The sequence below is a fragment of the Coenobita brevimanus genome, chromosome 65, assembly GCF_032717465.1.
Source record: "Coenobita brevimanus isolate Jiangsu-jjx chromosome 65, ASM3271746v2, whole genome shotgun sequence".
In the NCBI taxonomy this organism is placed as follows: domain Eukaryota; kingdom Metazoa; phylum Arthropoda; class Malacostraca; order Decapoda; family Coenobitidae; genus Coenobita; species Coenobita brevimanus.
The window spans coordinates 45,490,654-45,517,978 of NC_137018.1; the positions used below are offsets into that span (position 1 = coordinate 45,490,654).

The 27,325-nt window shown below is 39.2% G+C and overlaps 1 protein-coding gene across 1 annotated transcript in view; it reads right to left on the bottom strand.

The window, feature by feature from the left end:
• Positions 1-10,981: 10,981 nt before the first annotated feature.
• Cul5 (cullin 5) overlaps positions 10,982-27,325 on the bottom strand; it is a 53,984-nt gene continuing 37,640 nt past the window's right edge. The window contains exons 10-16 of the mRNA XM_080276598.1: positions 25,037-25,161; positions 24,426-24,559; positions 16,136-16,308; positions 14,259-14,420; positions 13,886-14,004; positions 13,327-13,450; positions 10,982-11,176 (exon numbers count right to left, since the gene is read on the bottom strand). Of these exons, the coding sequence (XP_080132724.1) occupies positions 10,982-11,176; positions 13,327-13,450; positions 13,886-14,004; positions 14,259-14,420; positions 16,136-16,308; positions 24,426-24,559; positions 25,037-25,161 (1,032 nt within the window). The remainder of the gene's footprint in view (positions 11,177-13,326; positions 13,451-13,885; positions 14,005-14,258; positions 14,421-16,135; positions 16,309-24,425; positions 24,560-25,036; positions 25,162-27,325) is intronic.

A 27,325-nucleotide genomic window follows, 5' to 3' on the forward strand; every position in this document is an offset into this window, starting at 1 on the left:
CCCTATTCTCATACTAAAAAATATATATATATATATATATATATATATATATATATATAAAAGAGAAGAGGCTAATTGACTAGCCAGTTGCTTGCCTCATAATGGCATTACATTAGCAAGAAACCCCAATCACTCCTCAGAATTAACACCTATGGGCCACATCTAGCTGAAGCTCCTGAGCTCACTTGACCACCAGTATATTAAAAACTGTAAGAGTGCAGTGCAGCCAATGAACAAAATCTGCACATCATGAAGGTCGGTCTTGATTTCCCAGTGCATCAGAGAACAGTCCCATACAAAAGAAGTACTCAAATGGGACAGGGAAATTACTCTTGTAATAAGTTGTTGAACACTAACAATATTACTTGTGTATAACTATACTTAAATTATAAATGAATGATATAAAACATCTGGATAGAGATCAGAATGCAGAACAGTATCCTACATCTTCCAACCCCAAGTGAAGAATGAGGAAATTGGATAATGAACTAAAAGATCCCCATTTGAGATTTGTTGAGTAGTTGTTGAGTCCTGTGTTGTATTAGCTGCACTCCTTTGTTAAGCAGCTTACCACTTATTTTGTACAGATTTTAAAATATGGTTAATGTGATCAGCAATGTACTATTATGTACAAATACATTTTCAGACAAATGATGGCACATATATATAATCCACACTTAAAACTATGGCAAGTATTCTGATGGTTCAGATAATTTCCTTGATAATGAATAATCATTTATTTAAAATAACATCACAGCATACAACAAGATGGGGTCAGCACGGGACTGTCGGGGAACAATAACAATGTTGCTGGGTGGCATCTACTAGCCAGGTTTCCCCCACACTGTGTTTGTATACGTCTGCAAATTAGCAATGTGGCAAATTGCATTTTAATGCAGCAGTTTACTGAAATTTCTATACTTTCCAACTGCAAAGGATGAACTAAACAAACACAACACTTGACATGAGTGGATATAAAACACAGCATGTGATATACAATGATACAGTATACCAATGATTGTTGGATGGTTTACAGCATGTTGACATGACCTGAACTTAATGGTAATTTTATTTTATCTCCATGTAATATGAAGTACTATAACAGCAAGACAAATTATAGCTGCACCTGCATAAGATAGATGCACATTGTCTCATGACATTTACTCTCCCTGCAACATTTGCACTTAAAGCTTATTGCATACAACTTTTGATTCAGAGTAAAAAAAATATATAACTTGATTTTTATTAAAATGTGCCTGAATATTGAATGTGTAACTACACCTGAGAGAGAGAGAGAGAGAGAGAGAGATACTCCTTTCTGTGCCTACTGTTGCAGAATCACTTTCACTGGATATAAAAAAGATAACTGAAATTATCTAAATATTATATTTTGAATTCAAAACCTGAAATGTCATTAAACAAACTAGACCTAATATGATCAAAGAGTATCAAATAAGTTACAATGGTGTGGTAAGCGTTTGGCACTGAACAGATTATTAAAAATATTGACATTTCTAAATCAATTTATATGGAATTGCTCCTGCTTTCTGCTTAAAATTTTGCTCGCCATATGCGTTTTTAGGAGCATGAAAATGGTAAAACAATATCCACCAAAGATGAATCCAAGTTCTCTGATAACGCTATGCTTAATTAAACTAAGCTTTACTCTCTATACCACCCCATTCCCACAATGAAAGGAAAGGGAAAAAAAAAAAAAAAGACTACATATTTAATTCTGAAGAAAGTGCACTTCTGCTGAATGCCACATCCTGTATGTTAATGTTTGTTGGATGAGTGAGTTTCAGTGAAAAAGAAAGTGAGAACTATATACAGCAAACTTCACTCAATTTTATGTTAGTTATTAGCACATAACATTATGATGTTATTTAATTTTGTCTACATAATTAATGGATTACAGTAAGAATCTTTGGCTAGAATAACTACAGCCATATAGACTTAGTAAGAGCACTTTGAATACAACTACAGATTTAAGGTATCAACAAGACACCAAACGCATGGGACAACAGGTAACTATTTTCAAAATTATACTGCTGGACACTCCCTGGGAGAATATAAACAAGAGGATGAGATCCGCATTACACTAGAAATATTTACACCAAAATATTACAAATGTAACTGTAGCCACTGGCAGTCTGGTAACCCCCCAAGAATGAGAGATGACCAAAACAATAGTCCGCCCTCATTACAAGTTTGAGATGTGTTCCAAAAGAACACGGCTTTCTCCATACAACTGGCACTGTAAATTTGGGGAAACTGGCAAATCTGGAAAAGTAATAATGGAACTGCAAGTGGAAATTTTTGTTTAAATTACCGTAAAAAAAAAAAAAAATGACACTGAGGACTCAATGGACAAATGTAATGACATGAGTGGTGATTCAGCTGGTAAGTGCCTGTGCTGCCCCATCTTGTTCGTTCTAACAGTCACATTAACATACCGGTAAAAACCACTATGGCTGTCATAATAGTTTTGTTGCCGTTCTGGACAGTTGGCATGGTTCCTTAACCCACTGAGCCTGGGGACATCATTTCATTTAATTCTTGCCATCTCCTGATGAATTTAATCAGCTTATGAGATAAATTTTTTTAACTAGAGGGGTTATATATAACATTAATAAACCCCTTCAATAGAAGAGGCCTTTCCTCAGCTGAATAAAATTGCTTGGCAACAGCATGAACAAACTAAATTGACATCACCCAGATTCAAAGGGTTAAAGAGGTTAGTTTTTCATAATATCTTATTATTTACAACATTGGTGTGCATGAGGGCACGATTAAGGCGAGGCTACGGGAGATGAACTGGGTGGGTGTTTTTCTCCAGTTGGCTTGCATCTTCTCCAAACCTGAGCTTTAATTAAAATCTAAAAAGAGCAGGGCAGGATAGTAGAAAGTGTTGATGCATACTGCTGATTACAGTGGTGCACTTATTACCATGTTTCTGCTCACCTATTAATTCTATAACTGCCTTGAGGAAAAGTCACTGCTAGGGTCTCACACCACATGAAGACCAGTTGGCTGGTGTTAGGTAGTACAGGTATCCCTTGTTTATGATGACATTAGGTTACCTAAAACCCTACTGTTAAGATAATTAATCTTAAAATGAGGACATTGTAACTTGGGCTCAGTTGAGATATATTACCAGAAATCCCAACACTGGCCCTCTTGACTATTTTTACCTAACCCAAGTCCAAAACCTATCTAGTGTATAACCACCTGATATGCCACAGACTGCCACAATAAACCATTGTAAACAAATTATCAAGCATAAAACATGATGAAATCATAATACTGAAACACAAACGATAAGTCTGGGGAATATGTTAGGTCATCATCGTTTTCCTCCCCGAGGCTGGAGGACAGGTATTGCCAAGTGGCCTCTCGCTCTCTTGCATTCCCATTCTGGCCACTATTTAGATCTGGAAAGGAGGCCCACATTTCTTGAACAGTTCAATAGGTGGCTCTGACACTGTATCACCAGATGCTCAAGACTGATGCTTGGTCTTAGTGCAGTTATGACGGCATCAAGGAGGCTGTAAGCATGACATGTATGCTTTCGTATGTGCAACACACACATAAAGTGGCGATGCTAGAGGCGACCAGCTTAAAACTGTGCTTGCTAGTTGATTGCCAACACTTACACTGAGGCACATGTCACAGTAACATGTCAATCCCAGCAAGTCACGCTTCACAGTGGCATTCCTACTGGGGCTAAGGTCATGTTCTACAAAGAGGTTGATGTTTCATTCAAGTCTGCCCATATCTTGCTGAAGTTGGCTGACTGAGAGAGCTCTAAGTTGATCAAACTGTCACAGCTGAGGTCTTTAATGTGGCTGCTCAGAGGCTTCTGAATGTTAACCTGATTAGCCTCATCAAATCCAACCAGTGTGAACATCCAACACAACACTAAACCCCAAAATGAAGTGCACACACTCAGGCCATATCTTGTACCACATATCATTAAGTCTGTAACATCACATCCCGCACTGCACTGATGTTATCCATGACTTTTTTTGTCGCTGTAACTGTGTAAAAGTTCTCTGCTGGTTATGCTGTGCTCCCCATCAGTTTCACTCATGTCTACCAACGCAGGATGGAGATAATAAGCTTTAAAGATTATCACACCCTGGTCCATCAGCTGAATGAGTTCAGTGGTGTTGGATGGAAGGAACACCTCAATATTTTCAGCTCAATCATTCACCACTGGAAGGTATTCATGAACATTATCAACGAACTGTTTGGGGCTGTATCCCACTGCCTTCCTGAACACTTCAGGCATCTCTCATGCATCCTTTTCATCTGCACTTGCCATTTCCCCCACTGAAGTTATAGCTGCACAGGTGAGCTCAGGTTTTAAAGCACTCAAACTAACCTGTGCTAGCCTTGAATTCTTCAGAAGCAGCTTCTAGGCATTCACTGTCTAAATGTTAACTTGAGGTTTGTTCCCAGTTCATAAAATATCTGGTATAAATTCATCATTTTCATAACGTCTACACACCATTAAGCAAGAAGCGGTGCCAAGGCACAGCAAACCCATCCCCGGCAGTCATTTTAGTGCTGACGTATAAACACAACAGGATATCTAGTCAAAGATGTCACACACCATACTTGGAGTAAATCGGGTGAAAATTGACGATTTTATGCCCATTTGAAATTTTAGGCCCGACCCACCTGACTCTGACCCCCCTACCGCTAACTGGGGGGGTGACCCCCCTGATGTAATGAGGCATGCTATAGGATGCAGATTTGAAAGAAACACCTTTAGGTTTTGGTTTCATTCTGATATGACGAATTTGAAAGAGATATAGCTTTTTTTTTTTTTTTTTTTTTTTTTTTTTTTTTTTTTTTTTTTTTTTTTTTTTGGTGGGGGGGGTGGGTGGGTGGGGGGGGCACTACAGCCCAATTTGGCCCAAAATTTAATCAGATGATCAGAAGGTCATTGCCCATCATCCCTGTAATTTTGGTCAAAATCAAACCAGTAGTTTTTGCATAAAATTGTTAACTGACAGACAGATAGAATGAAAACAATTACCAAATAAAACCTACAGCAACTGAAGTGCACCTATTACAGGCAAATAGAACCATGGGCAAACCATTATCGAACCATTAGTTTAAGGTCTGCTGCTATGTGGGTAATTACAGCTAACTTTATAGGAAAGATTATGAGTATTATATATGCTATTCTTACAAGTTTCCCTCAGTACTGAAATTATTATAACCTAGTTGCCTACTATGCCATTCTTGTGTAGTATTTTGCAAGTTTTACAGCCTACTACTGTATCATTAACTACTGGAAAATCAAAATACTGTATAGGCTGTTCTCCAGTTCTCATAATGTACTGAAAGCTGCATTCACTCAAATTTATTTATGAGCTGGGGGAGGGCAATGAAATGGGAGGGGGCAGGACGACATAGAGGCGATATGTTTGTGGCCACCCCTTATGGGATTGAGGTGTCTGGCTATAGAAAAAAAAAAAAAAAAAAAAAAACAGGTAAACTTTATCAAATAGGCTACAGCAGTGCTGATAAATATTTGAAAATTAAGATGTGACCTAGCCAAACCTCAGCATGGAAAAAATCCAAGCAAAATGACAAATCTTTTTATTTTCTTCTCTTTGGTTTACATTGCCTTATTTCCTGAATCTGATTCAAAATTCAGCAATGTACTTGGCTGATTTTAAAATATTCAAAGGTGTGTACCATGGCCACAACCTGAGCCTGACTTTGTAGTGTGAAGCTCGAGCCTCAAATCACCATATACGCAAGCAAGACTGGCTGAGCCAGATATAAGCCATGGGCCTCTGGACTTGGGATTATCCCATGCCTGACTACCTAGTCAGATTCAAGGGTCATTCTAGCATTTGCCGAAGGGTTGCTTTACAATTCCCTGAAGCAAGGGAATCTAGACAACAATGCTATAGAAACACACATTCACTTGAGACTTCAAAATATAAATTATCATTTGCAACGACAAGCCTATGCTACGCAGATATTATAATACAGTGTTCTGATAGTCAATGATAAATAAATACATATTATCTTTCACAATGATGGTTCCAATGTTATGCAAACGCTACCATATGATCTAATAGTCAACAACTATTTTCCTGTACTTCTCACACATACCACTTGCTTCTTGTCACTTTGGAGTTCAAAAATTATGAACAGTCATTCAGAACTGAAATGCACACTTCATACTGTACTTAGAATACTGTACTGTTGTGTAATTATGGCACACTTTGATAACATTTCAACACATGAGGACAGTGGTGGTGATCGTGTGGGCTGGCTAATGTGTGACATTGTTTAAAGCATGTATTTTACATATCTCTCAGCGATTCTCACTTAAGAGCATCAAACATAATCAAATATCATTCGTGAGGATCATGTACAAATCATATTGATTATAATTATGGCATACTTTAACAATATTTGAGCATATGAAGAGTATGGTGGTGGTCAAGTGGGTTGGTTATTCAGCAACATTATTACAATCATAATGTTATATACATCTTTCAATTACTATCACTTTGGGCTTCAAACAATATCAATTATCATTCCCAGCAATAATGCATGGTGCATGTTTATCATAATTTGGGAACCCTCTTACACACTCACTGACACATCTGCCAGGTGGTGATGGTCCAAAGTGCTCAAGTGCATTTTTTGTTTTCACAATTACTGTTGATGCAAATCTTTCACAACAGAATTATCATTAACACAACCAAGCTCAAGGCAGAACAAAACACAATTGCTAGTGCTGAGGTAAATAGAATGACACAATACACAAAAGGTTACTTAGATCCAGATCGAAACCCACAATATTTGTTGTGAGCAGCTGGTTTTTGAGAGTGAGGTGCACAGTGGACTGCAAGTGTGGGCTTTGTAAACTGTGCAGGCTGGGAAATGCATAGCTGTGTATGGCTGGCATGCTGAATGAAAAGCAGAAATCTGAAATGCATGTGACCTACATTTTCCCTCCTCCCCATTTAAAAGCTATAATTTTGGTTAAAAAAGGAAAGAAAGAAAGAAAGAAAAAAAAAAGTTAACACTAACCAGATAAAAACAAATTAACATTACATGAATGAACATTAAATAAGGGATACCTGTAGCTTACAACTTTGTAGACTGGATAATGAACAGCTCACTATGACACAGTTACCCGTGTAGTCTAGAAATGCTTTAGACTACCAACACCCAGGAGCCAAACCACCACCTATTTCCCTGCATCTCAATGTGAAAGGGACCCTGGTGAAACACTGTCTACCTCAAGGGGGCACTAGATCCCTACACAGTGTATGTACTCTACTATACATGTAGGATGGTCTCACAGAATCAGTTAATTACCTGTGGTCAACTGGCCAGCTTGACCATACGGATCTGGGTTAAACAACAACAACAACAACAGCTCTTTGGTGTGAAATATTGGTTATAACTTCCTTTCAACCTAGGACAGGATTAGAGGGTGAGCAGAAACAATGGCTTGAGACTGGACCATTGTGGTTGACTCTGTTAACAAAAATGAAAAAATGGCATCTGTACAGCATTTCATGCCTACATGTCTTAGTTGGCAGTGTAGGCAGTTGCTATACAAAATATATATAAAGAAACCACATGACCAAGGAACAAGTGTGATAAAAACAGAAACACGAATATTACACTCTTGTGGAAAACCTGCAAGCCTGCAAACTCTGTAACCCCTTCAATATAGATTATTTTTTTTTATGCTATCTCCAAATTGTTTATTCAGCTCAGGAGAAACTTTGCACACTTGAAGGATTAAATACCTAAACTGCCTTCATTAAACCCTTCCCTAAGAGAAGCCTTTACAACCCTGAACAATATCCAATGGCAGCAAGATTAACATAATCAATCCGGTGATGTGTTTTTACAGTTTGTTTTTGCTACAATCAGTTGACTTTTTCTGACTTAGAAGAGTCCTTCAGACATGAAGGGGTTAAGAAAGGCTATGTCTAATACCTTCAGCTCTTGCACTCTCTCCAAGGCTTGGGGGGAGGGGAAAAAAAAAAAAAGTCCGGAGACAGCAAGAATAAACTAAGAAGGACATCAGCCAGAATCAGTAACAGCTAATCTCATAATACCCTTTTGTGGTGTAGGGATTTGAGGATAGGCTTCCTTGAACCAATAGTATCCTTCCCTTGCTCCTATTACATGATCAAAAAACATCCAGTCATCTTTTGAGGATCAAACATATGTAAAATTATCACTCTGACTGCAGCATTCTAACCACTAGACCATCTGGATTCAATAGGTTATTATGTGAAGGCCTTCAGCATATTGAAAGGGTTAAAATCATCTCCCAAGCACACCTCTGCTGCCACTCATCCCACCAGAGGTCACCCTGGCATTATATACATGTGCCCACCCACCTAGTTACAAGAATTCCTAGTCTGTGAAAAGATGAGTATGCTGACAATGAGGTGAGAAACACTAGATTTCATCAATGCAATGGATTGTATCTTTACAGTTAAGAAGGCTCCTTGGCACCTCTTCCTTACCAGTTAAAACCTGCAAATAGCACATTAATATTCAATGTTATTTATGCATATTATATCAATATCAAACTCATATAAATAACATGAAAAGAAAGAAGTGTAATATGCAAAATATATCGGTAAGAAAGACATACTGGAGACCCTCTTTTGCTGATGAAAATAGGGGCTAATGTTGCCATCATTTCTGACACTAGATGTTTTCACTGGGGCTCTCACCAACATTCCTCTTGACCTCCTGTAACACTACCTCAGTGACTAACCCTTTTACTGTGCCTGTTTTTACAAGATGAATAAAACTGTTCACTGTCAGTTGGAATTAAAATGCAAAATTTTTCATTCTCAGCCAAGATGTTAGTCAAGAAAAACACTTTGATTTCCAGGTTTTGCTTCAGCAAAGTAAAATCATCTGAGATTTGCCAAAATAAAAGGTAAAGTAGGTAATTCACAAGCAAAGAGTTAGGATTCAATGTGCAGTAGTTTTAGACCAGCATGGCACTTTTGCAAAGACTGCGTACAGCAGACCCTTGTTATACTATGAACTGACATGCAATGATTCATTAATACAATGACAAAAAATGTTTGGACCTTTTTTTTAAATATGATGGAATTTTTGCTTATATGATAGTTACGATTCCATACCAAACCTCGCTGGTCAATGTACAATCACTTTTTCACTTATATGATCACCCTCATGTAAGTCTAGTCACTGTTTGTTCAAAGCTGGCCTTGGTACTTGTCACTACTGCGTTAGTGTTGGTGATGGATCAATAGAATGGTGCTGTGTTCAAGCAGCAAGTGAAGTGCAGTTACGTGAGTTGGACACTTGTTTTTGGACTATGTTGGGTGGGAGACCCTTGGCCATATATGTATCCCCACTGAACCCATGCTATAAATGACTCAATATACTATGGTAAATGGTTATGTGATGGATTTTTTTTCCCCAAACACGTCCCCATCATAAAACAAGGGCATGTTGTACTACATATAATCATATATATATATAACATTAACACTATTCCCGGCCAATGACGTACCGACGCATCGTTTGTTGACCAACCGATTCCAGGCCAATGACGTACCGACGCGTCATTTGTTGACCAACTGATTCCGGGCCAATGACGCACTAGTGTGTCATTTGCTGGGGCAATTTTTCTTGGCTCAAATACACAGGCATCAAATATTCATTTCATTGGAAACTCACCCAGGAACGGGGTAGAAAAGCTATGCAAGGCTGGCCCACAATAGTGTTAATATAAACCTATCATTCGTTAAATTTCATTATACTGAATGCAAACCATTTTAGCCCATCTACACAAGTTAAGTATTCTGCAGTATTTGGTTTAACTCAAGGGTTTTCATTCTGTCCCTCATTTTTTAAGAGCCTTTAGCATTTTCTTTAATCACATAAGAACTGATATTCATAGTACACAGCAATGGATTTCTTCAAACATGAACAATTTCTGGGTTATTCTTCTAGTTGTTAGTTGTGTGGATATGTAAGTGCAGTGAGGTGTGAACTACCCTGCTCTGCCCATTCTTGCCTTATGCTTGACCAACCACACTTAACCCCTTCAATACCATGATCTATTCTCTGCTCCAGTCATATTAGTCTACACCAAATTAGAGTTACACTTGGCCATGAGTCTCACTCTTCCAAATCTACACATTCTCCATCACAAACTCCATCACATGTACCGGTAACTATAATTCTAATACGGAATGGTCTAAAGTTACAAGTGACGCAAGTGATGAGTTACAGAGAGGAAGAGTGAGCAGGCATGGAAGGATGTGATTTGTGGCCAAGATTTAGTGTGATCTGGAATGAAGTATACCTCCAGGTGAGTTTATGCAAGTCGGGATAGACTTGAGAGGTTTATGTAACTTTCACTGACCCCTCCAATATAAATGGTCTCCCCTAAGCTGAATAAAACTGGTAGTAAGAGGAAAGAAGCAATAAACACATCACCAGATAAGTGGGGTTAAGCACCTGGCCATTCACATATGCAATTATTCCTGTTCCTTTCTCTTCCTTATACTATCATTCTCCCACCCATTATTCTCTCCTGTTATCTGTTCCTCTTCTTAACTCGTTCAATCCAATGACCTGTATTTTATTTTCTTCTTGCCATCTCCAGATTTTATTGGTTAGAGAAAACCTCTATTAGTGGGAGGGGGTTAATGAAAGCGATATGTAACCCCTCCAGTTCAAAAAATAAATCCTAAAATGAATATAATGTCTGTTTATAGCAAGAAAATAATTCATATGGCATCAGAGTGAAGAGGCTACTGGCTCCATCCCTTCATACACCACATACCCAAACCACCAGGCCACCAAAAAAATTGAGGCAACATTTAACTCTCAACATTATTTATACAGAGCGACCATGCAGGGCTGCCATGAACCCTACTGCTAGGGATGAAATATATATACAATTGGGTGAAGATGTCGGCTAGGCTAAGTAAATGAATATGTTTATGTTGTCATCATCACGTTTCATGTATTTGTGTTCTATGAGCCACTCAAGTTGCTCCTTGATGAGCTTCTTACTGGGCAGGAACATGTTCTTGAGCATCTCCACCAGTTCAGTCTGCAGCTGCGCATTTGATATTTTCTTTCGCATCTTCAGAATCTTCACTATGGCCTCCTAGGATGGTAGAATATGGGAAAAATTAGGTTATTAATATATATGCTAACCAGAGGGATGGAGTTTCCTGGGGGGGAAAAAAAAAAAAAAAAAAAAAAAAAAAAATGCACAAATAGGTCAAGAAAGAGAAAAAATATACAGTACAGTACTATCATTATAGCTGCCCTTGATCTATTTACCATAAATGAAATCCTAAGGTGGGAAAGGTTTGGATGATGATGAAAATAGGGGACAAGGTTTTATGTTCATACTTCTCACGTCTTCTGTACACTGTACCTCTGTTTGGGCTTTCTAATTTTATGTGTGTAGAGCATGGGGTACTGTACTGGTATATGATGATGTCTGCAACAACATTATCTCAGCGCTGGCAGAGAGTTCCTGTTCTTCTCTGGTGTGCTCATTAACCTAAGTACTTGTTAGGAAGAATAAAGGCTGTATCAATATGTGGCTTATATCTCATTTGGACTTGCTGTTACCATATTTTCTGGTTACTAAAATGGTGGATGGGGGCACCCATCATCCACTCACTCAATGCAGAGATGCCATATGTTGGGAAATTATTGGAAGGTATTTTTTACATTTGAACAACTTTATTTTCACTGCATTTCTGTACTATTACTCATCAGTTTTATGTGTTTTTATTAACTTATAGCATAAACACCAGCAAAGATGATGGTATACAATTTATACCAATATAACCAATTTCTGGGAGCACATCTGGCCGTGGAATTTTATTTTTTGTGCCATGGAAGCAGCCATAACTCAGTGTCCCAGAAAGTGAACTGTTTTTGCAACCAACTTCAGTGATATTTTTTTTGGGGGGAGGGGGATTTTTGTCATTTATGCATTGCTTTCTTAGTGTCTAGCATTACACTGGATATTCCCATGTTTGTGTTGATGTCTAAATACAGCTGGAAGACTGAAGCACTGCTAAAATTAAGAAGGGTAGTGTACTTTTTTTTTTTTTTTAATGCATTGTTTTCTTACTGTTTAGCATTAATTTGGATATTTCTATGTGTATTCTGATGTCTAAATATGGCAGCAAGACTGGAGAACACTGCCAAAATTAGGAGGGGTCCTGTGCATATAGGAAGGATTTTTGTGTTTTAATTGTTGTTGTTTATGCAGTGTTTTCTTAGTGTTTAGGATTATATTGCATAATGCAATGTGTGTTTTCATCATCATCATCATCATCCGGACCTCCTTTCCCACCCTAAGGCAGGGTGAGGAGTAGAACGTCCAGACAGCCCAAATTTGCCAAACCCAATGGGCCAAGCTTCCATTCACTCACCATTCAAGCCCCTGGTCTAAAAAAAAGAGCTGAAAGACTGTAGAACACTGCCCAAATTAGGAGGGGTAGTGTACATTTTGGTAGGGATGTGCATGTTGGTAGTTTTTTTTTTTTTTTTTTTTTTTTTTTTTTTAAAGGAATACACTGCATATTCCAATGTTTTTTTTTTTTTTTTTTTTTTTTTTTTTTTTTTTTTTTTAAAAAGAGCCAAAAGACAGCAGACACTCCCAAAATTAGGAGGGATACTTTGCATATTGTTTTTTTATTGCTGTTGTTGTTTATGCATTGTTTTCTTAGTGTTATGTTGCATATTGCAATGTGTGTTTTGATATCTAAAAAGAGCCAAAACTCTGCAGAAAACTGCCAAAATTAGGAGGGGTACTGTACATATAGGTTGGGTATAGGTAGGGTTTGAGTACAGTATAGAATACTGCTCCATATCCGGACACTCCCCGTATCCTGGTATGCCTTTGGCTCTATTATGCTGGAGAATCGAGGGATTACTGTATGTGTATATATATATATATGTAACAACTTTGATGGAAGAGTTAAGAAGAAAGATGGGACTGGAGTGTACTGGTGTTGTGGTGAGTTGAGATAAATTGAGATGGTTTGGGCATATGGAGAGGATGAGGGATAACAATTAGGTGCAGAAAGTGAGAAGTGTAAAGGCTGGGGGTAGCGCTAAGAGAGGCAGACTGAAAAAAGACCTGGGACATGGTCACAGAGTGTGAACTCAGAGATAAGGAACTGAAAAGGGAGGCTTCCAGAGATCGAGCAGCATAGAGAGCCACCATTAGGTGATCAAGGCCGACGCATGCAAGCAAGTTGGTGCCTTTATAAACAAAACAAAACAAACCTGTGTACGGAGTATCCTGAGCTGAACAATACCTTCGTTGTCCTCCTCTTTGCTCTTCTCTGTGCTCAACTGCAGCCGCCCAATAAGGTTCACCTTGCCTCGCTTTTGGGGCTTGCCATTCTTACTGCAGGCAGAATTGATAGGCAAAATTAATGTGCAATGAACTCAAAGATCTTAAATCAAAATACATTCTTAACCCCTTCAATCCAGTGACATATTTTGCATTTTATTTTTGCCATCACCAGATTGTTATTCAATGCTTTGATTCAAAATACTGATGGGGTTTGTTCAGGGCTACATCTAACATATCCAGTTTGAAAACTCTCATAAGCTAAATATAACTGTCTCATAGTCGCAAGAATAAAACAGTACTGAGAGCCATTGCTGTGCGGCTTCATGCCAGCACAAGTACTGAATTCAGCAATTAGCTGGGTTCTGATTACACTTCAGTATATACTGTATGTATCTGTAAGCATTCTTCAACAACTGACCCCAAACAGCAGAAGTACTTATAAGAATAAGTCACTACAAGATGGCAACTTGAGACAATGAAACTAACATGGGTGCAAACTCTTGATTGACCCAGAAGAGTGTGTTTTCTGTGAAGTCCTTCGGTGACGTCACCTCCCCGGACATGCATAATACCTGTCGTTTCATCTTTGGGAAGGCCACTAACGACTGCAGAGAAAACAGACAACATTAGATTTTCTTTGGTAATATCAATTTTCTACATTATTAGCTATTATTGTCTGAAGTACAGTATATATACTTATTATCAACACTAATTTACATACAGGCAGAGTAGGTCCCCATTTTATATCGGGGATGAGTTGCTCAGTTCCAACTTTTTTTTCCTACACCTCTTGAGAGAAGGCATTAAACAAGAGGCAAGGGTACAAATTTTCGGGATCAGAGCAAAAAGCTTTACAAACCCATAGCGTGCGTCGTAGCTCTGGGTCTGGCAGTTCTGTGGCAAGTTTGAGGTTGTCGAAGGAGATTTTGTCGTGGGTGCGCTGGTTCCACGCAAACATTACTGCCATCTGAAAGGTTGTCACATCCAGGTCGAACCTTCCCATGTTATTTGAGAAAGTTATCTGTGGGTTACAAAAGAACAATTTTACCACTACAATATAATGTACCATAACTGACACCCCCATTTTACCAACTTTTATGTGTAAGGGACCAAAGCTTTGAGAAGGTGACCAGCATATTCTTCATAGTGCATTACATGAGTGATATACTTCCAGGGATCAAACTTATGCAAAGTCATCACTCTTACTGGGGTGCTTTAACCAATGGACCAACAACTGTTATTTTACTCTAGGTACTGACAGAAGGTTTTACTGAACTTAAGGGAGGTGAAACCATGACTCCAACGCCTTGAATGATGTCTTAATAAACTGTCTGGTCCGCTTCAATGGGCATTATGGTGACAGTTCTCTCATTTTCATATTTTCACAATTCATATCTGAATCCTACAACCCATCCATCATGGGGGGGGGGTCAGGATGATAATACTGATGGATCCTACCTCAGTCCATCTTTTAGGCAGAAGGAAAAAAGGGAAAAAATCCATCCATCATCCAATCCTACATTGCCCCATGAGAAGCGTAGGAGCCCGGGGCTAGGCAGTTGGTCCCGACATTTAAGATGAGAATGACCGGCCTCACTCATCCCTGAGTGGCATTGCATGAGCAATAAACCCCAACCACTCCTTGGATATAAACCTTCACTGGCTCAATCCGACTGGAGTGCAATAATTACCTACTAAACCACCAGGTGCCAAAATTTGGTTATATGGTTACCACCCAGCGTAGTAAATGGTTTCCTGGTGTCCAGGAAACCATTTGGCTTGTCACTCAGTGTAGAGTCACCCATAGACAGAAGGAAGAGGAAAGAATGAAGAAAAAGAGAGAAGAGGGAGTGTAAAGTCACCCACAAGCAGAAGGACAAGGAAAGAATGAAGGAAAGACAGAGGAGGATGGAAGGAAAGAAGGATGGAGGAGAGGAAAGGGCAGATACCCGACAGCAGCACTACATCGAGTGAGTGGATGGTAAGCGCCCCCACCTACCACAAATAAATAAATAAAAATGGCTAGGTAAATAACAAGGCTAGATTTGTCACAATCATCACTGCAATACAGTACTGAATACTTGGTTTGCTTCACTTCTAACTCATCTCTATTTCCATATCTGGTCTAGTCCAGTTCTTGTAATGCTGGTTCTGGCAATTCAGTCCCATAGGCTAACTCAATTAAAACTCAGCCAAATTCCAGTTCTAGGGAGGCAGACAAGAAAGACAGGTGAAAGTAATTTCTCCAAAATCTGGAATTAGCCTCCTGATCTAGTTCTGGTCTAGCAGATCATTTTTGGCAGATTTCATTTTGATTCCAGCTTTATGTGTCAGGTTCAAAAACAGACTGCATGAGTAACAAAAGTGACAAATCAGCATGACAATTTCTTTCTCCAACAAGCTACTCCTGCTAGAGTCTTAAAAAAATGCAGTGAAGAATATCCTCAAACTTCAAACCAGTAACAGCTAAACCAAATAACTAAATATTTCCCCCTCAGTAAATAGCTGTAGCCAATCCCACATTACCACGTCTCGATTTAGCTGCCCAAAGCTACGCAGGCATAGTCCCAAATACTCATTACCATTCTGACCATTCTTTCCCATCTATGGAAGGACCCAGAAAATAAAAGAAACTGAATGGACAACAGTGGCAGACTTATGTAATAGCATATCCAATGAAATATGCTACACAATCGCTCAATCATTCAAGCCACTAGAACCCTGACCCCATCTTACCGTGCCATTGGACATGTGATGGTGCCACTGGAGCTTGCGTCCCGAGTGCTTCTTGCGGTAAAAGTCCTCCACTTCAGGTATGAAGTCCTCCAGCTCCATGGGTAGACTCACCGCCACCCGGTCACTGCCCCGCGCCCAGGCACCCGCATTTAAGATCTTGATATTTAAGTTATCTGGAGGAAAAGGAGACGCAATGGTTAAAAGAAGGAGCGTAGACCACTGATGGGACTGGACAAGGCAGGCTGTAATCTTTATACCGTATTTTATTCTCACAATCTCCTGGCTTCTTCTAGACTATATTAATACTAAAATGGATAAAGATAATTAATAATAATAATAATAATGATCCATCAATCCATCATCCAATCCTATGTTGCCCTATGAGGAGCGAAGGAGCCTGGGGCAAGGCAAGTTGGTCCTGACATTTAAGATGATAGTGACCAGCCTCATTCATCTCTGAGTGGCATAATGTAAGCAACCAACCACACCTTGGATATAAACCTGCACAGGCTCAATCAAATAATAATAAATAATGATAATGATAATAATAATAATAATAATCTATCCATCCATCATCCAATCCTATGTTGCCCCATGAGGAGCGTAGAAGCCCGAGACTAGGCAAATTGGTCCTGACATTTAAGATGAGTGAATAATAATAATAATAAAAATAATAATAATAATAATACCGATAATTATAATTCCATCCATCATCCAATCCTATGTTTCCCCATGAGAAGCATAAGAGCCCGAGGCTAGGCAAGTTGGTCCTGACATTTAAGATAAGAGTGACCAGCCTCATTCATCCCGGAGTGGCATTACATGAGCAATAAACCCCAACCACCCCTTGGATATAAACCTTCACTGGCTCAATCCAACTGGAGTGCCATAATTACCCACTAAACCACCAGGCACTAAAATCTGGTTATGTGGTTACCAACCACTGTAGTAAATGGTTTCCTGGTGTACAGGAAACCATTTGGTTTGTCACTCAGTGCAGAGTCACCCACAGGCAAGGGGAAGAAGAAAGAATGAAGGAAAGAAAGACAGAAGAGGAAGCATAAAGTCACCCGTAGGCAGAAGGAAGAGGAAAGAATGAAGCAAAGAAAGACAGAAGAGGATGGAAGGAAAGAAGGATGGAGGAGAGGAAAGAGCAGACACCCGAGAGCAGCACTACACTGAGTGAGTGGATGGTGAGTGTCCCCACCACCACAAATAATAATAATAATAATCTGGTCTTTTGTTTATCAAAAGTGCTAGTTCTTCCAATAATGAATTCACTAGTGTGTGTGTGTGGGGGGGGGGGGGCAGAATTGGCAGCAACTTAAACCCTATAATCATCAGTCACAACTCCTCTCCTCAGATCACAGCCCTCTGAAAAGAGAAAAGCTTTTTAAGCTGTCCTTTAGACTAGGTAGATGTCAACTGCTTCATGGGTAATGGAAATTTATCATATAACCAAGAGGATGTAGTGGAGAAAGATGAACCTGAAAAAGATGACTGGTGAACAGCTCTAGGCTCATCAAGGCACAAGGGATCATCTTCATTTCATAATGCCACATCTGAGAGCACTAGCAAAAGTTTCTATACAATTTGACAGGATACTTCACCAATCTTCAGATCCTTGAAAGTAATAAGACACAGTTTGAATTCTATATTAACCTTTACTGGCAAAAAGTATAACTTAACTGGAGAAAAAGTAGTTGGGGTTCTTGGGGAAGGACAAAGATAAGCCTAACCGCCCTATGCAACACAGACTGAACCAGAAGACTAATCCATAATGGGGAAAAAAAAAAAAACTATGGACCAATGAATACCAGTGATAAGAGGAATTCTCCATTTAGAAACTGTTTTACAGAATACAGGTTTCTGATGTGCAGGTGACAACTTATGATAACTTGATTACAGTAATATATTCGTTATTTGTGTCAAGGAGAAATGTACACATATATTTCAAATAGAACAGACTGGATGAAGTTGTGACTCACCAATATTCTGAGCCAGGGCATTATCTGTGTCACCATCCTCTTTCTCAAAATAACAATGATTTATCTTTTATCACCAATGAATCTGTCTCCTCTATGCCATCCAGATCTTGCTATTGGACATTAGGGATTCCAGCTTATTCTTAATATTACTGTACACCAGGCCCTCCACATTCACGGATTCAACTTTTGCGGGCATCAAAGAGTTGTGAATTGCCCCTCTGTGGAGCCAAGACTGAATTTCATGGGTGGGGTGTGATTGGAAGGAGTTGAGGTGTATATATGTAGCTGATGACTTGCCTACACGTGTGTGGGCAAGTCATCTGCTATTTGTGATATTTTATGCCGCTTTCAGGTCCCAGATATGGTTTATTAAGTACAGCATGTGCACACTTGCTCACAGGGGGTTATTTGCGGCTGTAGAGGCATTTACGAGAGGGTGCACCAAACATTCGCGGAAATTCCTCATTCACAGGGGTCCGTCACTTAACCCCCACGAATGTGGAGGGCCTGGTGTATTAATCTTGGTCATCTTAACATAAAGCTGTGATACTGGAATAAAAATAACAGGACTCATCATGTGCATCAAGCAAAATGATAAACTACTAGTACCATATAAACTGTAAACAGAAGTAGACCTAAAACAGATTCCTGAGGGACTCCAATCAGAAGGGAAACTGAGTCTGAGCTGGCATGATCAATTACCACACTCTCAGATCTGTCACACAGGTACAACTTTAGGAAGAAAAGGGCATCATTGTAGATGACAAAAAAATCTGGATCATCCAGCAATTGTTCAGGGTCTACTGTGTCAAAGGCCAGAGAGTGATCTAACACAACCAGAAGAGAGGACATACCACTGCACGTGTTTTCCACTTATTATGACAGATGATGATGATAATGAATCTTTGTTAATGTAGTTTCAGTTGTGATATTTCCTACATGCCAAATGAACAGGAGGAACAACTCTGTTTCATTCATGCAGTGGTAGAGGTTGATTGAGTACACCTGCTAAATGATCTTAGACAAGAATGACAATTAGAAATAGGATGAGAATTGAACATGCTCTCAACATCAAGACCAGGCTTCTTAAGTGCTGTAGGGGCCTATGCAAGTAACGTTTCCTTGACTGCACAAAGTTACCTTCTAAGAAGCATTTATTTACTGTTTTACACAGAAAGCCTCCTGCATTTTTGTACACATCTAGCAGCTGTGACACATTAAGTGGATCATGTGGGCAAAATATTTTACTTAGATTGCTGATATAACATTTAATTTGATTAAAGGTGGAAGGATATGATGGATGAGTGTGTGAGGAAGAGAGGTATGGAAGTCGGTGAGGCTAGGGGACTGACAAGAGATCAAGCTGGCTGGATGAATGTTGTGAGAGGAAGTGCATGATCAGGGATTTGGCACCCCATTTTAACGTGACAGCGTCCAGACTGACTCTATCGGATACGTGTATGTGAAGCTACAGAATGTGGTGAAAGTTTTTGGCATATCAGACAGAGCCAGGAATCCAGGGGCTTGAATGATGAGTGAATGGAAGCATGGCCCATTGGACTGGGGAAGCTCAGGCTGTCTGGATGTGCTACTCCTCACTCTGCCCTAGGGTGGGAAAGGAGGTCTGGATGATGATGATGATGATCATTAACATCCATTGAATTAAATGATGTAAGCACATGAACCTCTTGTGCGTCGTTATTGGAATTCATATAAGAACTCCTCACTGAAAGAAATATTGTCCAATTCATTCCATATACGAGATATCTTAGTTGTGAAGAATGAAACAAAATCAGAAGGCTGCTGGACACTGGATAGAGAAAATGGTTTAATGATCACGTTTTCTGACCAATAAACTGCAGTCAGATTTTTTTTTTTATCACAGCCACATAAATCATCCTTATTTTGGCAACACTTTGCCTTTCAGATTTTTATAGGGTGAATGACAGCTCTTCTCATAGACACATAATGCAATTGAGTCAGTTTGGTCTGCTGAAAGTGCCATTTGCACTTTGCTTTCCTAGGATGTCTATGCAGACAGCTGATGGATGGACCAAACCACAGACAATTATCACATACAATGATTATTTTAACAGGACAATGATGGTCAATGACAGACTCAAGCTCATTATTATATATTCACTTCATCATCAGATGAAAGACGGAAAAAGTCAATGCAGTTTAAACACTGATCAACTTCGCAACAAATAACATCGCAGTCAATTTTCCTATAATTTCTGAGCCTGATAACCTTTTTATAAGCAGGGGGGTTTTGAGATTTCAAAACCAAATGTGATCAAAGCGTGATCAGAGATGAATGGGCCAACTGAATCAACCTGTACATCCACTAGCAACTGCAACCAACAGGGAATAATATTAAATTAAGAACATGTTCCAAGATGCGAGTCATTTGATGTTTGATCAGTCAGTTCAGGGAATTCAAAGAAAACTGTTTCAGCTGAGGATTGTCGATCCAGTAATTGAAATAACCACAAACAAGCAATCTCACAGATTTCACAGAAAATGCTTGTAGAAACTGACCAAACTCTTCTATGAAACCTTGATCAGTGCCTGGATGGCCTGGTCAATATACGATTGCAGTTCTAATAGTTTCCTGATGAAAATTTATTACTATTTCCACAAATTCAAAGGATGATAGGATAGAGTCCAAATTTATGTAAGAAATTTTCATGAATACCACTGAGTAGATGAGTGCTCCACTTCAGCCTGGGTGCTGAGCAGCAGGCCTGGAAGTACTTATACAGTCTTTGGCAAAGCAATGCGAACAATATTAACCCTATCAGGTTTCAGTCCCACTCAGATTACGTCTGTCCTAGAGGCAGCTGCTCTCACAATGACCCGCATCTTCGTGGCACAATATTTTCCTTTGATCAGTCTGTGTATATAACATTTCATGATGGAATACTGGCCTTGGTGTCATTTTGAAGCTTGGTGTCGTTTGTATTTTATCATAGTATGTTAAAAGAAAGAAGAACAAAGAAATTAAAAAGTCAAAATGATGAGCTGAATTTGGCAAAAACCAAAATCTTTATACCTTGCAGCTGAAAAATATTCAGGAAGAGTAAAACAGTAAAAGATATATAAACCTGGTTTGAACCATGCAAAACTACGATAAATTACCTTTACAATGATGTATAGTTTATGGCTATTTATGCATGTTATTGCATGGAAAAGGAAAAGAGAATAAGATGCACAGTTTGTATGATTCTTGGCCACACATTCGCTTAGCAATCTTTTTCTCTGATCGGTCTGTGTAAACATACTTTTCATGATAAAATGCTGGTTTTGGTGTCATTTTAAAACTAAATAGTTGTACTTTATTGTAGTAGGTTCAAAAAAGGAAGATAAAGAAAATAAAAAGTCAGTATGACGAGTTGAATTTAGGCAAAAACCAAAAATTTTATACCTTGTCACAGAAAAATATTTACCAAGAATAAAGTAATAAGGATACATAAATCTGGTCTGAATGGCAATGGGTGGAATATCTCAAATTTGTTATATGCTGATGATGCAGTACTACTTGCAAATACTGACCAAGATCTTGGTGGACTAGTGCAGAGTTTTGCTGATGTCTGTAAGAGTCATACCCTGAGAGTAAATGTAGAAAAGAGTAAAGTGATGGTTACCGAGAGAGAAGGTGACTCCCAGTGTGATGTTACAGTGAATGGAGAGAGACTGGAATTGGTGAAAGAGTTCAAATACTTGGGTACAGTGACAGAAAAGAGAGGAAAATGTGCAAAAGAAGTGGAAAGTAGAGAGACACAAGGAAGGAAAGTACAGCAGCTGGTGCAATGGTCTTGATATGAAACAGAGGCTTGAGTGTTGCAGCTGCATGAGGCTTACATGAAGGAGTGTTAGTGCCAACTTTAACATATGGATGTGAGACTATGGTGTGGCAAAATGAAAAGTCAAGAGTGAGAGCAGTGTAGATGGAATTGCTGAGGAATGTATGTGGAGTACAGACAGTGGATAGGATACGAAATAATGTGATTCGTGAAAGATGTGGAGTGAGGAAGTCTGTAAAGGCATATCTCAGCGAGGAAGGAGGAGGCGAGGTAGGCCAAGAAGGTGGAGGGAGATGGTGTATCAGTGTGTGAGAAACAGAGGTTTGGATGTCGGTGAGGCTAGGGGACTGACAAGAGATCAAGCAGGCTGGACAAATACTGTGAGGAGAAGCACATGATCAGGGATTTGGCACCCCTTTTAAATGTGACAGCGTCCAGATTGACTCTATCGGATATGTTTATGTGAAGCTACAGAATGTGATGAATGTTTTTGGCGTATCAGATAGAGCCAGGATTCCGGGTGCTTGAATGGCAAGAGAATGGAAGCGTGGCCCATAGGATTAGGCAAATCTGGGCTGTCTGGATGTTGCTACTCCTCACCTTGCCCTAGGGTGGGAAAGGAGGTCAGGATGATGATGATGACTGATGACTGATGATGATGATGATGATGATTGATGATGATTGACGACGACGACGATGATGACGACAATCATCATTATCATCATCATCATCATCATCATGAAATCTGGTTTGAACCATGCAAAACTACAATAAATTACCTTTACAATGATATACAGTTTATGGCTATTTATGCATGTTATTGCGCGGTAAAAGCGAAATTTTGTATGATTCTTGGCCACATATTCGCTTAGTAATCCTTTTCTTTGACCAGTCTGTGAAAATATACTTTTCAGAAAAGAATGCTGGTTTGGGTGTCACTTTGAAGCCGAACAGTTGTACTTTATCACAGTATGTTAAAAAAAAAGAAAACAATGAAAATAAAAAGTCAGTATGATGAGTTGAAGTTATGACACTTAAATGTGATTTACGATATGTTATAAGAGTATCTTAAAATGACGCGTGAACGTGTCATTGGAATCTCTGAGGTTGTGGATTTGAAATGACACGCAAACGTGTCATCGGAATCTCAACGGCTTCATATCAAATCCATACAACCAGGTTTCAATCAAATATAGAATGTCAAGCTGGAGGTGCTTTAGTTTCGGTAACACAGTCTATCTTATTACGGATGGGACAAATGTTAAAACGTGTCATTGGAATCTCTGAGGTTGTGGATTTGAAATGACACGCAAACGCGTCATCGGAATCTCAACGGCTTCATATCAAATCCATACAACCAGGTTTCAATCAAATATAGAATGTCAAGCTGGAGGTGCTTTAGTTTCGGTAACACAGTCTATCTTATTACGGATGGGACAAATGTTTAGAAGACCGATGTTTAACCAATTCAAGGGAGGGCTACTGTTAGTTTTTTAATGGACAAAGCTGGTGTTTCCTATTAACCTATTCCTATGGGAAACAATAATTGGACACACTCTACCAAATGCAAAACATGCAACTGACTAACAACTGGATTAACATGACTCATCCGAGCATTTGTGCTATTGTTTGGTTTTACAACTAGTACCTGCTGGGTATGAACACTCTTCTTTTTACTATGATTACTTATCACTATGATGTCTTTTGCTGAGTCTTTCTTGCCACCTTCAAGGTTCTTTCTAAGCACCTCAGTACATGTCTCTTTCGAAACTGGCTGGCAGTCCCTGGTGAAGAGACCTTTGTCTCCAGCACCCCTGATTTGCTCAAGATGCCCTTTATGGTCTCAAAGTTTGGCATTGTCACTTCCTCAACCAGATCCTTCTTGGTAATAGTGCAATTTCCTTCTTTGGTCAGGGTTTCATTTGCAGGTGTTACACACTTGCTGCAGAGCTAGGAAAAGGCCAGCTGGTGACTCTTTTTCATTCCTGTGTAATCACCTGTGTCAAGAACTTCACATATGAGGTGGAACCACTCGCTGCAGCATGCAAACTTCAGTGTTTGTGCAGTTTTAACTACAGGCTTACTTCAGTGAGAACAATGATGATTTTGGCTCATTTGAGGGAAAAAAAAACAAAAAAGCAAACAAATGGGGTAAACCAGGGCACCATCACTCTCATTAGTCCTACCCTAATTAAGGAAAAGAAAGGTAAAATCAGTGCAGATAAGAAAGAAAGAACTGAAGAAAAACAAGGAAAAGCTACTGGATGTTAAGCAGAACCCTCCCTGCTGGTTCCCCCCGCAGACATTAACTGTACTAACAGTGCACACCATGTGATGATGGAGATGGACTACCCTACCTCTTATGAAAATGGGTAGGGTTAGTTGCTAACAAAATAGCTTTTCCCAATAACAAATGGTAAAATGGATGGTCAAGCCTTGTGCAACTGCACATCTTGGATTTGCTTCGTTGGTTATGAAAAGTGCCACTCATCTCACCTGCTACACTAGACTTAGTTGTTGTTCTGATGGTCTCCTTAAACTGTTGGTTAAGATCTTCAGATACTTTGATGTCTTGGAACATTCGAGCCAGTTTGTTTACATAGTCTGCCGGCATCCCCACTTCTCGCAGCCTGCATGTGTCATAATGGGAGAGTCAGGCTGTAAACATTTCACTTTACAACCATCACTGATACAGAGTATCAAAATATTACCAATTATGATGTATTTTCAGGACAAGGACATTATCATGAAAAATATGTATGATCACCACACACCAAGTAATACTCATGAACCTAGGGTACTTCTTTTCACATTCACATTAGAAACATACCATAATACCCAAGAAATTCCAAAATATCCTCTAACACTTTTTAATGCACTCACATAATTCTTATGAAATGTCAGTGACAAGTGACAGACAGGCTAGACAATGACTGAAATTTATGGAACTACTGCTTATCAGTATTTTTCTCTCATCCAATTTGTCAATTCAAACAGCAAGCAACAGTATCCATTGCTTATCATAAAAAATACTGAAACTTGCAATATATTTGTTTGTGCACAGCCTTAGATATAAAACACCATTACCACCATCAACAACCACTTACCATTCAACCATATTCTCTTCTTTTTCAGAGTCTGCCGAGGTGTCTAGGATGAGGCGACGTGTGAGGTGGGCTTTGTGGTACCTCATGAACACATCTTTATTGCTCACATATTTCAAAACCAACAACTGTAGGGGGAGGGGGGGAAAGAAAGTCACCTTAAGACATGAGTAGAATAAAAAGGGGTGACTGAACGAGCAGATATGGAGGACATTTACAAGAAAATTATGGTATTTATATTAAGTGTTTCTGGAGAAAACAGACATTACAATCAGGTGACTGAGAAGACATGGCAAAATCAGCTCAATAGATATTACTGTAATAAAATTTTTCAAGTTAAAAATAGTCCAAAGTCTACAGACTGACATTATTTGTTCAAAACATAAATATGATGATGTATTTTAATGGCACATTTAGGAATAAGCAACAAGGGCAGACACAAACTGAATTCAAAATTTTACACTTAACATACAATGAAACAGACACAACATATTTTCACACAGAGATCTACTTCCTGCCTTCCAAGCTCAATTCTGCCCTTACTACTGGTAATCATGGTATCATTCCTAAAATGCTAAGTATGCCTTCACAAATGCATTATTATATTACAGTAGTAGTACTGTATCAATAAACACACAGTATTTTGCCTACAGCATTAAATTCCCACAATAATCAATCAAAACTGCATTACAGTGGTATATTATAGTAGAACTGGTAGTGTACTAAAATTATTTGTTTACAGGATCAAATTCCCTAAAAAAATTACTACTAACTCCTTTATACCACAGTATAAAAAAGATTATTTATATATTCCCTGTCTGATGTCAAATTCTACTGAATCCCAAATGGACACCACCTCTCCTTGAAATGACATAGGGATGTGGTGACCTGACTACAGCTGGCACCAGACTGGATTAACAGGACCATTTCCATCATAATCAGCCTATCAGATCTCAACTAAATGGGACCAGACTGAGAGGCTAATTCTGGAAAGTGTTATTCCTGGTAGGTGTCTATCTTCCCTCAACAAACTGTCATGAACCTCAAAAACATTAATGATTTCTACCTCTGCAAATGTAACATCAAGTAGTTCTTCACATAATCCCTTCAATCCCATGCTGTATTTTTGGCCAGCTCATGCCGCCCTTATAGTTAGTCACATTTTCTTGCGTGGTTTCTTGTTCAATTGTGGCAGGAACTTCTGCCCTTCAGAATTACCTGATTCTGACCAAACTTGGATGCAATGATCAGCCTATGACCCAGTTGTGTCTGCAAGCTTTTGGTTGCTAGGAAATTACTCACTGCTTAACAACAGCTGAAACAACGCTTTTTCGTACTCTTCACATTTTGAGCTATGGAAGCATTACTAATGGGCGTAGAAAGCTCTGACTTCTTTAGGCGTAATCTTGAGGTAATTCCCTATTGGGGCTATGTAATTCATTTCCTCTCTCTCCTCTAGTTTTCCAGTGGCAACCCTGTGAAGATCGGCCTCAGCGTCCCTAGCAACCAGTACCGGTTTTCAAAAATGTCCCCCTAGTTCCCCAGCGGCTCAATGGAATTGAATGAAACTTTGCATGTTTATAAACACTGACTAGAGCTGCAACTTTCTATTGAACACCTATATGCAACACTGGCCAGGGCAGAGGTCAAAGGTCATCAAATGCAAAATACGGTGAAAATAACAAATCACGACTATGCTCGCGTGAAATGATAAGGCTCTGAAGATCACTAAGCCAGGGCCATAATTCTTGGGTGGAATGTTGTACTGGAATACCTCCATACAAAAATGACATTAGTGTCGAAACTCACTTCCAGTCGCTGGTTGTGTCACCTAGAAACTGTACCTCTGGTGGGCCTTTCTGCAAATTTAAAGTTCCCTAGCTCCACTGTGAGTGGATGGGATTGAATGAGTACTACAAGTGTACTTCATACATGCATAATCTATGTCCACCATGTAAGGCGTCAAAGGTCATCATGTGCAGAAAATATGAAAAGTGTTAAAACTACAACCTTACTCGCGCAAAATGCTAAGGCTCCGAAGATTATTAAGTCAGGGCCATGATTCTTAGGTGAGATGTTGTCCTTCGGTACTGTCACACAGGAGTGCTTTTTCATACCGTTACTCACTTCTAGTAGCTGACAAAGCTTGGTCTGCTTAGAGCTGGCCATAGTCACTCACCGGCTTGTAAATTTTATTCTTGCTACGTTCAGACGATCTCGTTCAACTCAAAGACAGAAATATGGTTGTGATGGGGTTAACGGAGACTATTTTTAACCATGTTGCAACAACTG